This window comes from Chroicocephalus ridibundus, chromosome Z (genome assembly GCF_963924245.1).
Source record: "Chroicocephalus ridibundus chromosome Z, bChrRid1.1, whole genome shotgun sequence".
In the NCBI taxonomy this organism is placed as follows: domain Eukaryota; kingdom Metazoa; phylum Chordata; class Aves; order Charadriiformes; family Laridae; genus Chroicocephalus; species Chroicocephalus ridibundus.
In genome coordinates this window covers 16143105-16158498 of record NC_086316.1, presented here as the reverse complement: position 1 = coordinate 16158498, position 15394 = coordinate 16143105, and the positions used below count along the sequence as shown (strand labels likewise).

General features: G+C 42.1%; 1 protein-coding gene across 1 annotated transcript; it reads left to right on the top strand.

Moving 5' to 3' along the window:
- The first annotated feature begins 817 nt into the window (after positions 1-817).
- SMU1 (SMU1 DNA replication regulator and spliceosomal factor) lies at positions 818-15179 on the top strand. Its single transcript, XM_063320401.1, has 12 exons — positions 818-959; positions 1259-1469; positions 1566-1718; positions 2270-2380; positions 3284-3412; positions 4697-4816; positions 5186-5302; positions 5528-5655; positions 9731-9857; positions 11491-11658; positions 11952-12104; positions 12754-15179. The coding sequence occupies exons 1-12, from the start codon at positions 934-936 to the stop codon at positions 12850-12852; spliced, it is 1542 nt and encodes a 513-aa protein (XP_063176471.1). The 5' UTR covers positions 818-933; the 3' UTR covers positions 12853-15179.
- The last annotated feature ends 215 nt before the right edge of the window (positions 15180-15394 follow it).

The window sequence follows — 15394 nt, the reverse complement described above, 5'->3', positions numbered from 1 at the left end:
CTGCAAACCTGCACATGCAAAGAAGGAGGTGGCCAGGAAGGTCTTCTGCATCATGCCTGGCCTGACCTGCACTCCAACATGTCTGTGTCACCGCAGGGAATCTTCTGAAATCCTGGTGAGTGAAGGACAGTGGGTGGACTGCAGCCCTGTGGGAAACCAGCTGGGAAATGTGAGTTCTATATTGAAACTGTAAAACACTCCAACAAGGCTTATTCTGAAGGTGCAGTTCATACTTCTAAGACAACACTGAGAAGCCAACTTGCAGAGAACCTGTGCAGGTTAACCTACATCAGTGCTCTTGCCTTCGTGTTACACCTGCTGTGTCACTGAAGCGGCTGTTCTGTTTCAAGTGCTGCTATTTTGAGCAACAAGAAAAAAAACCCCAACCCCTTTCAGTTCCCAGAACAGCTAGCCACTCCTGGAAGAATACTGGTCCCAAGCTTTTTGATGCTTTTTTTTCCTCATGTGCTCTCTCTCAGCCTTCCTGGCCAGGCCAGCACTGTGCGCACCTCACCAGTAATTCCGCTTCCACCGAGCCTACATTTGGGTTCTGTCACAGGCCTTAGGCCCAGTATTCCTCCCGACTCACCCACTCGATGAGTAACAACGAGAGCTGGGAGGCTGCTGTCTCTTCCGGGGCTGCCCGGGACGGCCCCCCGGACCTCGCAACGCCGGTAGGACCGTCCACGCCCCGCCTGGGGCCTACTGGTCCCGGCCGCCCCCAGAGGGGCCACCGCCAGGGGGCGCACCGGCCGCCGCGGCGCGTGGACGTGCCAGTGCGCATGCTCAGTCCCCCTCCCCACCTCGCTCCCCCACCACGTGACAGGGGCGGCCCCCGCGGCGTGGCGCGGACCGGAAGCGGCGGAGCGCGAGGCCGGAAGTGGCGGAGACGGCGGCGGAGGACTCGTTGCGGAGGGGTGACGGCGGCTCAAGATGTCGATCGAAATCGAGTCCTCCGAGTGCGTGTGGCGGCTGGCGGGGCGGGGAGACCGGGGGGCGGCGGCGGCGGCGGGGGGGAGGCGGTGGCGGGACAGGCCGGCGGCGCAAGAGGCCTGTCGCGGCGGGCCGAGGCGGGGGCCGTTGCGTGGGGGAGGGGCGGTCTCTGAGGTGATCGGGGGACATGAGGGCGCCCGCGGTCGCGGGGCTGGTGCCAGCTCAGCCGCCGCTGGGCAGCCGGGCGGGAGAGGGGCTGAGGGGGGGATGGCGGTGAGGCCATCCCCCCGGGCTGGTACCCTGAGTGCCCCCTGTTCCCCTGCAGCGTGATCCGGCTGATCATGCAGTACCTGAAAGAGAACAGCCTCCACCGAGCCCTCGCCACCCTCCAGGAGGAAACGACTGTGTCCCTCAACACTGTGGACAGTATTGAGAGCTTTGTGGCCGACATCAACAGCGGGCATTGGGACACAGTGCTGCAAGCCATACAGTCGCTGAAGCTGCCTGACAAGACCCTTATTGATCTCTACGAGCAGGTGAGTGAGAGCAGGCTGTTCTGGCCTGGGTGGAAGCCCCTCTCTGGAGTTTTCCTCTTTCACTTTGCTGATGCAGATGTTTGTCTCTTGATGCAGGTTGTGCTGGAGTTGATTGAGCTCCGGGAACTAGGTGCTGCCAGGTCTCTCCTGAGGCAAACAGATCCCATGATCATGCTAAAGCAAACTCAGCCAGAGCGGTACATCCACCTTGAAAACCTTCTGGCCAGATCTTACTTTGATCCTCGTGAGGTATGTTATGCTTTTCCTAGAGACTTCACGATTCTGTCTTGCTTGACCCCTGGCATTGGTCCAAGTTGCTAATGGCTTGCAGCATCTTTTCTTTTCCGTTCTGGGAGTGAGAATGCGCAGCTTTCCAGTTTGATGGTTTTACACGTTTTATGAAGGGTTTGGGGAATGATCTGTAACACTTCATCACAAGGCAGCAGAGCAGTGGTTTTGAAGTATACTGCAGGTGGGAGTTTGTGGATTTATACCTGTATCCTGCCACAGGATGACATACGTGCCTTGCTTTTCATGTCTTGTAAATGTAGAAGAAAACGTATGTTTTGTAAATAGAATTGTTGTTGTTTAATAATAATAACAAGGCATTATTTCTGACTGATTATGTCAGTCTGACATTTTTACTAAAAGCATATCCCAGGTGTCTCAAGTGTTGGTGTGAAAGAGAAGGGCTGTTTTGAATGCCTAACAGAAAAAGAAGGGACTTCAGGTCAAAGCCATGAATGCTTTTATGGAAAATAGTTTAGAAGAATCACTTAATAAAAATCACTTCTCTCAAGGCGTACCCAGATGGAAGTAGCAAAGAGAAGCGGAGAGCTGCTATTGCACAAGCTTTGGCTGGAGAAGTCAGCGTGGTACCTCCATCTCGTCTTATGGCTTTGTTGGGGCAGGTAATTCTTGAAAAATATTTTAGTAGCTACGTCAGTTTCTGTAGATTTTTGCTGCATAAAGCTAACTATGATATAGTTGATTCTTCAATTCTATAAAAGTAAAGCATAAATATTGCGTGATTACATGTGGTATAGTAAAAACAGCATTTTCTCTAAGTGTCAAGGATTTAGCGGTTGTAGGAAAAGTCAGCACTCCGGCGGTAGATTTCTTCACAGAGAATAAATGCACACTGTGTAGAGAAGATTATTTTCAAAGTACATTTTAACACATGCTGTTTCCATTGTTGTACTTCCAGCTCTTTTTTGATTCTCAGAATCTATTCAGTGGTACTCTATGCAGACAATATTTCATGTATTCTGCTGTTTTATGTCTTAAATCTTTAGGCTTGTAAGTATGCCAAATACATTTTTTTGGCATAACAGGTATCCTGTGACAGTGGGTCTCTGCTGGAGGGGTTGTGTAAGATTCTGTCTTTTGAATGAAGTTCACGTGTGCCTTCCAAGAAAGCCTATGTGTCATTTTTATTTTTAATGTATGCAGTTCTAGGCAAATGGGCAACAGGTCAGGTAATGTAAATTAACACAAGATTGAACTCACACTGTGTATGTGCTTTATACTGCATACTGAAGGTAGAATGACAAGGGTGGACCGGAGTCATTCTCACTTGCAAAAATCATTTAGGGACAATGTTCTACTCTGTTCATGGTTTTGAGTTAGGAATCATACTCCGAGAAGTCTTGTTTCAAGTAACTGTTTGCAATGTGTTTGTCCTGAACTGTAAAGGTGTAGAATTTTTAAGAGTATAAAAACTATTGATGTATTGTGTTGATTAGAAGCAAGTTTTGATGAGGAAGGTGTATGTTAACTGATACCTAACTGTATGGCTTTCAACTCCTCAAAAGGCACTGAAATGGCAGCAGCATCAGGGCTTGCTTCCTCCTGGTATGACAATTGACTTGTTCCGAGGCAAAGCAGCTGTGAAAGATGTAGAAGAAGAAAAGTTCCCCACACAGCTGAGCAGACATATTAAGGTGATGTTGTGTTTGCTTTTATATGTGTTACTGCCTGCGCTTCATGTTTGGAGATAAGAGTAAACCTTCTGAATTCTTCTGTTATCTTTTTTTGTAAGTTATTTCTCTCTTTCTCTCTCTTGTTTTTTGTTTTTGTTTTTTCAACTTCTTTTCCATGCTTTATCTCATCAGGAGACTTATTATAGCGTCTGAAGTGAGGTCCCTTAACAAGAGTGGGTGCTCATGGTATTTGTGACTATGATAAATGTATTACTTGTTTCTTTGACTTCACAGTTCAAAATCATTAAATTTTCAGAGGTGGCATGTTTAGTTGTTTAGTCCCCTTCTTTATTTGTCTAAGGAAGTACTCATGTCTTAAACTTCTGTGTGTGTGTATTAGCTTCTGTGAACCACTTAAGTTTTGATCGTGAACTACTACATACCAGGTCTACTAATATGATCAGTAACTCCTTTTTAAGGATTTTATCATACAGGTTTCAAAAAAGAAAGAAAACTGTACTGTAATGGCATAGTTGTCCTGCAGTACTCACAATATGGAATAGACAGTTTCCTCCTGTGAAGTCTTTTCAGCTTCATCAAGCAGTTCTGTACAGTGAGAAGGTTTAGTTCATTGTAGTAGCCCTACCAGTTCTCACAATGAACAAATGTTTTTTGGAAGTCATGAGTTGGAACTTGCAAAGTCAGTTTGTTGTGTTCAGTAGCAGCTTCGTAAAAATGCTTTCTTAGAACTTGTTTTGCTTATCAGTACTGATCTTGGATTTTTTTTATTGATTAGTAAAGCTTTTTTCTGTACTCAGTTGTCATGGTCACTCGTATTTTAAAATCTAAAAATTTTAAACCTGTATATAAAAAAAAATACCAAACATTCTCTGTGAAAATTTCACTGGAGAAACATCATTCCAAGTAAAGCAATTTGTACTGCTTCAGAAATTTCTGAAGTCTGCTGGGAATATGTGTTTGGTACTGGAAAGATGTTTGTTAAGATACACAATTCACTGCGAAACCAAAAATATGAAAACAACTAGCCCAAGTGCTGCTATAAGCACGGAGTGTTTGATGTAAGTTTCACAGGTATTACCAGATCAAAAGGCGTGTTTTTTTCTTTGTATTTGAAGCACTGGTATATGGGTATTGACAAGTTTTTTTGTACGTTAGTGTTAAACTTCTGATGCATAACTAGAAAATACTGTATTTTTGCAAGCAAAATGAGACTACATTTTTGTTTTAATGAGTTACTCCTTTAAATTGCTTATTAGGCTTAATTTATATTCTCCTGTAAAACAGTTTGGGCAGAAGTCACATGTGGAGTGTGCTCGGTTTTCCCCAGATGGACAGTATCTGGTGACTGGCTCTGTTGATGGTTTCATTGAAGTATGGAACTTCACTACTGGAAAGATTAGGAAGGTAAAATGTGCCTTATTTCACATGGATAATTCATTGACCAGAGCAACTGGTTTTATTCTTTGAGATTATGTTTGTTTTAATTTCTCGGGGACTGTGAATCTGAAAAGGATGCCTGCTTGGGTGGCTCAAATATCAGTCTGGAATCTGACGGGGGTTTAATTGTCTGGTTTGTCATGGGCTTCCCTTGGCAATAACATTTTTTTTGTTGTTGTTATGTTTCTGGATAATCGTTGTTGCCTCTAAAATGGTGACAATAGCACTTCCCTGTTATTATAAGGCTGTGAGGTCTACTTGACTATAAATTATAGCCTTAAAATATATTTCATTGAATTCACTGTTTTGACTGGTGGATCTTCTGCTTTCATTTAGGATCTGAAGTACCAGGCACAAGATAATTTTATGATGATGGATGATGCAGTGTTGTGCATGTGCTTCAGCAGAGATACAGAAATGCTAGCAACTGGAGCACAAGATGGAAAGATCAAGGTACAAATCTTTTTGTACAGTGTGTTGGCAGAGATGGTGACCAGAAAGATTCACTTGAAATTGCAGTAATGTTCAATTGCAATTGCAGTAATGTTGCAATTCCATATAAAAACAAATGAAGTTTAGCATGGCTTAGAAACAGATACATATTTGGTTTGATGTTTAAGCTTCTGTGATCTCATAACAAAGTAACCATCTATATTTCATTTGCTGTTTCCTCTCCAGGTGTGGAAAATCCAGAGTGGTCAGTGTCTGAGAAGATTTGAACGAGCACACAGTAAAGGTGTTACATGCCTCAGTTTCTCCAAAGACAGCAGCCAAATTCTTAGTGCTTCTTTTGATCAGACGATCAGGTAAATAAACTGAGAGTGTGTGAGCTACAGTGCAGGAGAAAAGAAAACAGAATTTTCATATTAAGCAGTTAAACTTTTGAATATAGGTTCATTTGACCTGGGATTTGATTCTTTTGCATTGAGTTTTAATACTAATAGGATGGTAGGATTGCTGAGGGTTGGAGAGGAACAGTTTGAAAGTTTGACCTTTCACCTTGCTTAACTAGCATTATTTCAGAGCTAGGGGCCAAGTACTACTTCTGCTCTATTGTCATTTACATTGACCTTGCGTGTTTTCTTTCTGGGAGACTTGTAGCTTAACAAACAGCTGTGTCAACCTTGAAAAATAACATTTTTTATAATAAGCTTTGGGTAAAAATGATATGAGATAACATGATGATGACATTTTTGAAATGGCCTAAGCAGCCTAGTCATACTCCCTGACTTCAATACATGACATGACAGTGGTTGGTTCCATCCATTTTATTTTCTTTGTGAAGCAGTATCATGGGTTCCTCTTTTTCTACTATCTAAAGAAGTCCTCTTAGAGCAACTTTAAGTATTTTGGTGCGTCTTCTCTGCTTCCTCCGGATAGTTGCTGAATAGAGAAAATTTCCAAAAGTCCAAAAGTGCTCAGGAATCTCAATAAGCAATAGTCATGGCTCTCCTGTGGGCTTGAATAAGGGTCTGTGTGTTCCTGTGAGCTGCATGTGGTCGAGAGGAAGTAGCACCTTATCTCCTACACATTCAGGGACCATCACTTTGCATCGTGTTGCTGCTCCGTGTCTAAGTAAGTCATGCGTTGCCAGCCCTTTACCATAAGAGGGTTCTTGCCCCAGCTTACGCCCTGAATCCATCTCTGTAATGCCAGCCCCCAGATCCACCCCTCTGTCTCTCTTGGATCCAGTGAACTCCCTTTAAAGTGAGAACAAGAGGAAGAAGGATCCAAAGAAAATGTTCTCTGGGCATCTCTTCTTCCCAGCCGTCTGACATGGAATACTAGAGGTCCCACCCTGGAAGACCATCAAGACTAATGGACCCTGAGAGCTTCAAGAGCAGGAGTTGCAATTTGTATCTGGAAGCCTTTCCTGTGCTTTAAGGTGTTGGGTTTTGATCTGAGTGTCTCTTCAGATGTGCATGGTCTATAAGGGAAGGCTGAGAGAGCTGAGCCTGATTGCCTGAAAAAAGAAAACTGAGAAGGGACCTAGTTGCCTGTGGAAAAATTACTAAATTGGCCAAGAATACAAAAGTACAGCATTGTTCACACATTAAGGAAAGCCATAAAATCAAGAGGCTTCTGAGGTAGAATACAGCCACAGCTGGCACACGAAGAATGCAACATCTGCGATTCCCTGTACAAGGTTGTTTGTGAAACTACATGAGGGATGGAACGGAACGCACTTGTTCTGTGGCCTTCCCTTGTGACGAATAGCAGATATGGGAACGAGATGGTACTACGGAACAGATAAGCGGCCTACATGCTACCCGAGCCAACATTTTGTCAACATTTGCGCAATCAAGTTAGTGTAGTTTAGCAAGTTGGTAGTGTGTCAGCTCAGTTACAGCAGTTGGCTATGAGGTCTTTCTGCAGTAAATCCAAGGAATTACATCCCTCTTGATGTGACTAGTCTAAACTGAACAAACTTGGCATTACCCGACACTTTCAACATGCTAAGACTTCCATGCATGCAGTTACTGCAGCTTACCTGGCATGCAGATAATCTGTTATGCAAGAACCTGACAAATCAATGGGTTGTGGGACGGTGAAGGTAGTTAGGCTTGCATCTGTGCTCTAAGAAAGCTCAAGCATCTGTGCAACCTATGTAAGCCAGACTAGGCATAAATTATAACAGAGTTTACTAGAGGTCTCTGGTGTAATATGCTTCTCAAAGCACAGCCAACCTTTCGGTTAGGTCAGCTTGCTCAGGGCCTTGTCCAGCTGAGTTCTTGAAATCTCCACGGGTGGAGGAGACCCCACTGCTTTTCTTGGCATCTATCCTAGGACTGTACAACTCCCTTGAAGAAAATTCTCCTGGACATAAGGAAAGAGTTTTTGGTTTGGCTTGGTTTTTTCCTTTTTAACTTGTGCCTTTTGCATCTTGTCCTTTAGCTGTTCCTGTCTGCGGAGAATCTGACTCCACGTATTCTATAAAAACCTGTTGGTTAGTGATGTTAACCAAATACTTGCAATTTTTCAGATGTTTAGTAAGGATTAGATATCTCTTTTTGGCTTTTTTTTTTTTTTAAAGGATCATTGCAGGGTGGGTAAAAGCAAGAATGAAAGTCAATTGTAACTTTTAATACTAGCAAATAGTCACAAAAATGCTCAAACTGTGTTCTAATCTAAGTTAACAGATGAGCAGCAACCTCATCAAACCCTTGTTCCTATAGCTCTTAGCATCTGTAAAGTGTTGCTTAGCATTTGTTAAGCAAACAGTTGCTCACTTAACATTTGTGTTGTGCAGGAATCCTGATCCTGCACCTATTTAGTCTCTTGTTACTGAGTGGAATTTTTCTCACCACTGAGTAGATTCCATTTACAACAAAGCTCTTCTGTTGCTATGCAGATGCTTTGCTTAGATCACTTTTGTCTGCTTCAGTTATTTTTCTTCTTTGGGGTTATTCTGACTTACAATACTTAATAGTAATTTATTTAACTTTTTTTGTCTACAAGGAAGACAGCAATTAGATGCTCCTAAACTTTCGTTTCTCTGGTCTGAACAGACACAGCCCTCTCAGCCTCTCCTCATGCATTCTGTGGTCCAGCCCTCTGGCCATCCTAGTGGCCCCTTAGTGGGGGCCCAAAACTGGACACTGTCTTCCGGAGGTAGCTACACCTCTGCCACTAGCAGGGAACCTTAATCTGCACAGTGTGCCTCCCCTAATGCATCTGGTGTGTGGCTGTGTCTCCTCAATGCCACAGCATGCTGCTGGCTTTCACTTTGTTCTCCCCAAGGCCTACCAAGTCCTTTGCTACAGACCTCCTCTGCAGCCCCCGCGTGATTCTGATGCCTGAGGTGGTTCTGCAACAGTCTGTTGTCAACATCATGAGGTTTCTCTCAGTTTGTCGGTTCAGTTTGCCAAGGTTTCCAACTTCCTTATCTCTCTTTTTCAAAACGGAGTTGCAAGATGTGGGACTTACATTGTGAATCAGATTGATCCAGTGCTTGATGGCATGATGCTGTATATATTTTATGTTTATTTCAATGGGATTATGTAATGTGTTAAATAGCTTTAGGCTCTTGCCTGTATTCTAAAACCCGATGGTACCAATGGTACTGCTTTAGATGAAAGTGAAGAAATGTGTGGATCTGGAGGCATCTGCACAGTGAACAGGCATTACAAAACATCTTAATGAGAGATGTTAATCTATTTAAATCCTGATACTTATGAACTGTAGCGTAAGGATTTTAACTGAAATTATGTAAGGTCAGATGTTGAATCAAGGACAGCAAGCTTCAAATGGAATAAGGGGTTTCGTTCTCAAGGCTTCTGCTTGAAAAATGTATTTCTGTAGGCAGTTGGTACTACAATTTAAGTCTGATACAGACAAGCAATATAATTTCCTTTTAGATGACTAAGCAAACTCTTCGCAGAGCTGCCCAGTAAGAGGCAACGGCAACAGCTTGCAAAAGAGAAAAATGCTGGCTGGGCATAAGGAAAGAATTTTTCTTAACTCAACTGGACAAGGCCTTGCTTAAGGCTCTGAGCAAGCTGACCTCACTTAAAGGTTGGCTTTGCTTTGAGGAACGAGTCTGCTGGACTAGAGATCTCCAGAGGTCACTTCCAATTCTGTAATTTTTGTTTTGTCAGCTTTATAGTTTCACCTTTCATAGTCCTGTCTTCTAACATGTACAGCATGTATTACATACGGGTCCTTGAGGCTGAAGGTTGATGGTATTTCCCTGAGCTTTTCACAGGATCACATAATGTCTTTAATGAAAGAGGCTTGTGATAAAGACTTACGGCTTGCGGATATGTAGCACTTTTTATTGTTGCCTATCTAAAGATATCTCATATTTAAAATATGGTGAAGCCAGGGGTGGTTCAGACTACCTCAGTTGCTCACTCAGTTGTGACTTCTGTTGTGTGACAGGATTCATGGTTTAAAATCTGGGAAAACTTTAAAGGAATTCCGTGGTCATTCATCCTTCGTCAATGAAGCTACTTTTACCCAGGACGGCCACTATATTATCAGTGCGTCCTCTGATGGCACAGTGAAGGTAAGATAGCATTTGCCCTTTTTAAGTAACACGCTCAAGACTCTTCGTGTGTTGCAGCTAATCTGTTTTAACTGCTTGTCGTGGTTTAGCCTCAGACGGCAACAAAGAACCACGAGCCGCTCGCTCGTGCCTTCCTAACACAGGAAGAATCGTAAGAAAAGGCAAGACTCTTGGGTTGAGACAAAGGCAGTTTAACAGGACAGCAAAGGGAACAGGCAAACAACAACACCACGGATAGGGGAATATACAAACGCGATTACGGAACCGCTGCTCCGGCCGGCCGGACCCGGGACGCCCCAGCCCGCTTTTAAGCAGCAACTTCCTGCCCCCTCCCCCGGCCGCTCAGGGTGGGCGTGGCTCACATGGCATGGAATACCAGGAAAAATTAACCCTATCCCCACCGGAACCAGGACACTGCTGCAGTCATAGGAGGAGGACTTGTGGTTACTAGCAGTAGTATTTCTGCTTGTGACCTTTGCTGTAGATTGGTGTAAATGAGAACTGATGGAGTTTCATACTGTGCTTAGAGTGCTGCAGAGCCTGTTTACGAAAGGATAAGTGCAGTACTTACCTGCATGTTCCTGCTTTATTCTAGAAATAGAATTGACTGTGACGCTTTTTGTCCTAGAATATGGGGATTCACTTGTTTGAAATAATGGCATTTTCTTGCTTACTGTGTTGGACACCTGTTTATTTCTTGGTGCTTAAGAGTCCCTTGCCGCGTAAGCTAGGCAATTTAGCATTAATTAAACTGATTGTAGAAGTATACGTTTGGCTTGTAGTCTCAGCAAAGAATGGAACTGCGTAGTGTGTAGTAGTTAAGAAAAGTAAAGCATTGTTGTGTACAGGGCATTACTGACTATAATAAATAAATAAATGAATATAGAAACAGCTACATTAAGTGGGGCATTGATGCAGTGCATGGGGGGTGGGTAAATGGATCCGGTTTATAGATGTGGCCTAGGGGAGTGTGACAGATTTTGCTTATATTAAATGGGGTGTTACTTCAAACTTGCATTCTTTTCTAGACTGCCCCAATCGTGGGAATTGCATAAGAAGGTGGTATCTTACATTTTGATTGTACTAGTGTATAGAGAGCAAAAATATTCCACAGATAGTGAGTTACATTTTCTTTTAACTATTAAACAAGCAGTTCCATTTTTCTGTTTCTAAACAGCCAGAGCAGCCTGGTGTAGGTCTGGAAGTGGGTCTAAGCTGGAACATCTCTTCCAGCAGTACCAGTGAGGCGTTGCTTTTTCAGCAGTTTTTATGTCTGTCTTGTGTAAGGCAAGTTGCATATGCAGAACCTGCACATATATTGACAGATGCCAGCTAAAACCAGAAACCAAGTCTGGACTCACCCCTCAGGGAATATGCTTAATGAAAGTGAGCCAGACTGAATTTGGATAATAGAAATTCGCTTTCAGTTCAGTTGTAGTGAAATTGTTCATGGTGTCCACATTTTAAAATAGATGTGATAATTTTTTTTTTTTAAATATGCCATAAACTACAATTTTTTGAATTCATATTTCCCTTCAGGAGCCTTAAAAAGTCTGGATCCTGTATCCTGAATCAGCTCATTTTTGTTTAATTTTTTAAAGCTAATTGTTTTTAAATTTATTTTTCATACTAGGTTTGGAACGTGAAGACGACAGAGTGCTCAAACACCTTCAAATCTCTTGGCAGCACTGCTGGGACAGACATTACTGTGAACAGTGTCATTCTGCTGCCTAAAAACCCAGAGCACTTCGTTGTTTGCAACAGATCGAATACAGTCGTCATTATGAATATGCAAGGACAAGTATGTGATCTTACTGGTATCCTTTCAAGTCTCTCTCTGTCATTTTAAGAATTCCAAAAACCTAGTTAATAACTTAGCCTTAGGTTAAACCCGATTTTTCCAGTTTGCTTTCGTGACAAACTATTCTGTACCCACGTTACAGAACAGCTTGACTTGCAGAAAGTGGTTGCAGCTGTGGAGAGATCCTGTGTTCTAAACAGACCTAGTACTGCCTCAGTATTTTTGCGATGAACATAGTAATGATGTGCTGCAGTTTAATCCTGCCAAATATTTTTGGGGGGGTATCTTTACAGATTGTAAGAAGTTTTAGCTCTGGTAAGAGAGAAGGTGGTGACTTTGTCTGCTGTGCGCTTTCACCTCGTGGTGAATGGATCTACTGCGTTGGTGAAGATTTTGTGCTCTATTGCTTTAGCACAGTGACCGGCAAGCTGGAGAGAACTCTGACTGTAAGTTCTTACCTTTGAGATTTTGCAGAGTTCTAAACACAAGGATGATCTAAATGTTCATTATTTATGAAGTCCCTAAGGAGAAGTCCATAAGAAGAAGGCTTGTACCAGTGAATCTTTCACCTATAGCAGCCACGATCGGTAACAAACACACTCCAGAACTCTTGGCTGTAGAATGTCTTTAAGTTCTTTTAGAACCATTTTAATTTTAAAAGTTATGAAAATGTTTACACACTAAGTCAAGAGTGGATTGGTTCAGACTTACTTGAACTAGAGCATGTCTTGTCCTGGGATCCAGCTGATGGAGAATCTGACCAAACTGTCCGATTTACAGCTGTCAGGCTTAAATTTGCCTTGGATTAAACTAAAGAAGAATAACAGCTTGAATATCTAAATTTAATGGGGAACACTTAGATGTCATGGGTTTCAACACATGTAAGCCTTAACTGAACCTTCCCTTGCCCAACAAAAAGTAACTGCTATGTCACAAAAATTATTTGCAACTGGAACTTAGTACTGGGGGATTATGTTCCTCTGCTTTTGCTGTATGCACAAGGCATGTTAAACCTCAGTCCAGCTTTCCTGTAGTTCTTGTTTGAAGAGAGTATTTGGAAGAATCACCTGATGCATCTTTCTGCTTATTCTCTAGGTTCATGAAAAAGATGTCATTGGCATTGCTCATCACCCCCACCAGAACCTGATCGCCACTTACAGTGAAGATGGCCTCCTCAAGCTCTGGAAGCCATAGCTTGATTTTACGATGAGTGATGAAGTGTGCCTGTTAGTTGCAGGTTATTGATGTTTGTGCTTTAACGAGGTCTAAATGCACAGAGTCTGATATTTGCTCAATTTTCAGTTCACGTTTCCAGAGAATAACATTTTTACTTCTTGATCTAAGGTTAGGTAGATTGATGCTTAGACATAGCATCAGTTAATTTCAGATACTTTTATTTTTACCAGAGTAGCTGAAGCAACTTCAGAGAGAGTGTTTTTTCCATCTCCTGAAGTCTGTACTCCTCCTATAGTGTCTATGAAAGTTGAACAAGCTGGGAACTATACACACTTACAAGTGGTTGCCGACTTCCTAGAATACAGTAAAATGCTTTTTTTAAATTTGAGTGAATTATGTGGAATGGGAAAGCTGTCTTTTCCTCACTGCTGAAACAAATGCACAGTTTTCCTGGAACACAGATGAGGCTGCTCTGTCCTCAGCTTGAAGGCAGAGGCTTTTATAATCCAATGGGCTTTGCTGTGTTCATTTTTCACCATAATTTTTCCAATTACGCATAATAAGTAGTGTCACGCAGCTTCCTCAGAATGAAACCATTCTTCCCCATCTCCCAGCACTTCCTGCTATGAACCTGCCTAACGTGGCAATGAGATATACTTGTTTTGGGGTTTTTGTTTGTTTGTTTGTTTTTGTGGGTTGGGAAGGGGGATTGGTTTTTTGGTTTTAGGGTTTTGGTTTTGTTTTGGGGGGTGTGTGTGTGTTTTGTTTTTCTTTTGTTTTACATTACTTCCAGGCTAAAAGGAATTATTACCTGGGCTCTCTTCCGATAAATGCATAATGTCTTCAGACCAGCTTTACCTGAAGCAGGCCTCAGGGGATCAATATTTTAAAACATGCAAAAGCAGGTTTACATAGGCTGAGTTCCTAGTGCTGTGATGCTGCACATGCTGCAGTTGTTTTGTTTTTTTTTTTCCAGTTTACTCAGTTTGGCTTCCTAATTTCCCAAAAGGGCATGGCATACTTGTATGAATTTTTTTTTTTTTTTAAATGCTATATACCTGTGGACCTAGTTAAGGTGATACTTAGGTCCCTCACTATGATAAAAAGAAACTTTCATGCTCTTCAGTTTGGAGCAGATGGTGATTCCGTTTGAGATCCTGACTAATGCACACACTCTTGTGAACGTACATCAGAATATTCTAAAGTCTGACCATAGTTTTTCCAGGATGCTGCAAAAAATGAAGTTTTGTCCGTAATAATGAGATAAATGCATGTAGATTTGAATCTGCCGTACTGTTTCCTGTCCTGATCTCTTGTAGAATGCTTTCCTGCCACAGTAGTCCTTCAAACAGTAATAACTTCTCTTTGACTTATTTAATTAGTTCCAATTTAAATAACCTCACATTTTTTTTCAGTGGAAGGGCTTGATCTTAATGCAAGTCTTGGTTGTCAGCTGCTGACAGATCTCCTTCAGCACTGACCACTGACCGGTGCACTTCATTGGTCTGTATTCACATCAGTCTAAGGAAATGCAGAAACATTTTAGCTTAACTTCTCACATAGCACTGCGTGTTCCCCACAACTGTAGTGTTTAGTTCCATGTTCAGCAGTAATGTTTCAATTCCTAAGTTGTTTTTACTTCCTTGGATATGGCAAAGTTATTTTTTAGATAGCAAAAAGTGATTATTTTTCCTGCCCAGGAAGACACCAGTGTATCAGAAACATCTGACAGTCATACATCCGACAAGCTCCATTGGCTTTTGATACAGGAGAAGATCCTGACAAAATATATTTAATATTATCTAACTTGTGCTTCATTTTGCCTTCAGATTACACAGAACTGCTAATCCTCAATGTAAACTGTATCTTACATTGTTCTTTAAAATAAAAGTAGTTGTAGCAAATAAAACTGTCAGAATCCTGAAGGTTTAAAGATTGAAATACATTTGCTAGCTTTAAAATGTGAGGAAAGTATGACATTTCTTATCCATTTAAAAGTTTCAGAGTTTATCGTGTCAAGTACTGAAGACAAAAAAATGAAATGTACTAACACTTGTGAAAGAGCAATGGTAAACTTTACCTCCTGGGCTGCAGCTGTAATTTGTAAAATAGCTGGCAGTTGGCACAAAATTGCAATGATGATCTTGAAAATGTTATATTTTTTTTTTTAACGTAAAATGTGCATTTTTTTTTTATTGTGAATGTTAATTTTTTAATGTAATCTAGGAAGACATTTTCTGTCTGGAGAGTCAGCCAGATGTTACGCCCCTTACTTGTATGTAAGACTTGAACAAGGCAACATCTAGTGTCTTAACTAATATTAAAGAAAGCATAGTTCACCCGTGGCCCTTGCTTTATTCTTGAATTATTTTGCCTGGGGCTGGCGAGTTCCGTCATACACAGAGGAGGGCAAAGTGCTTTGCAGGGGGAGCAGAACATAGTGGAAGTCTTGGAGATGAGTTCATCTTCCTGTTTCCAAACTGGGGATCGGTGAATATCAGCCTTGCTTGGTGGAATCGGCTCTCTGCGTGTGCTTGCGCATTGTGTGTGGAAGAGTACT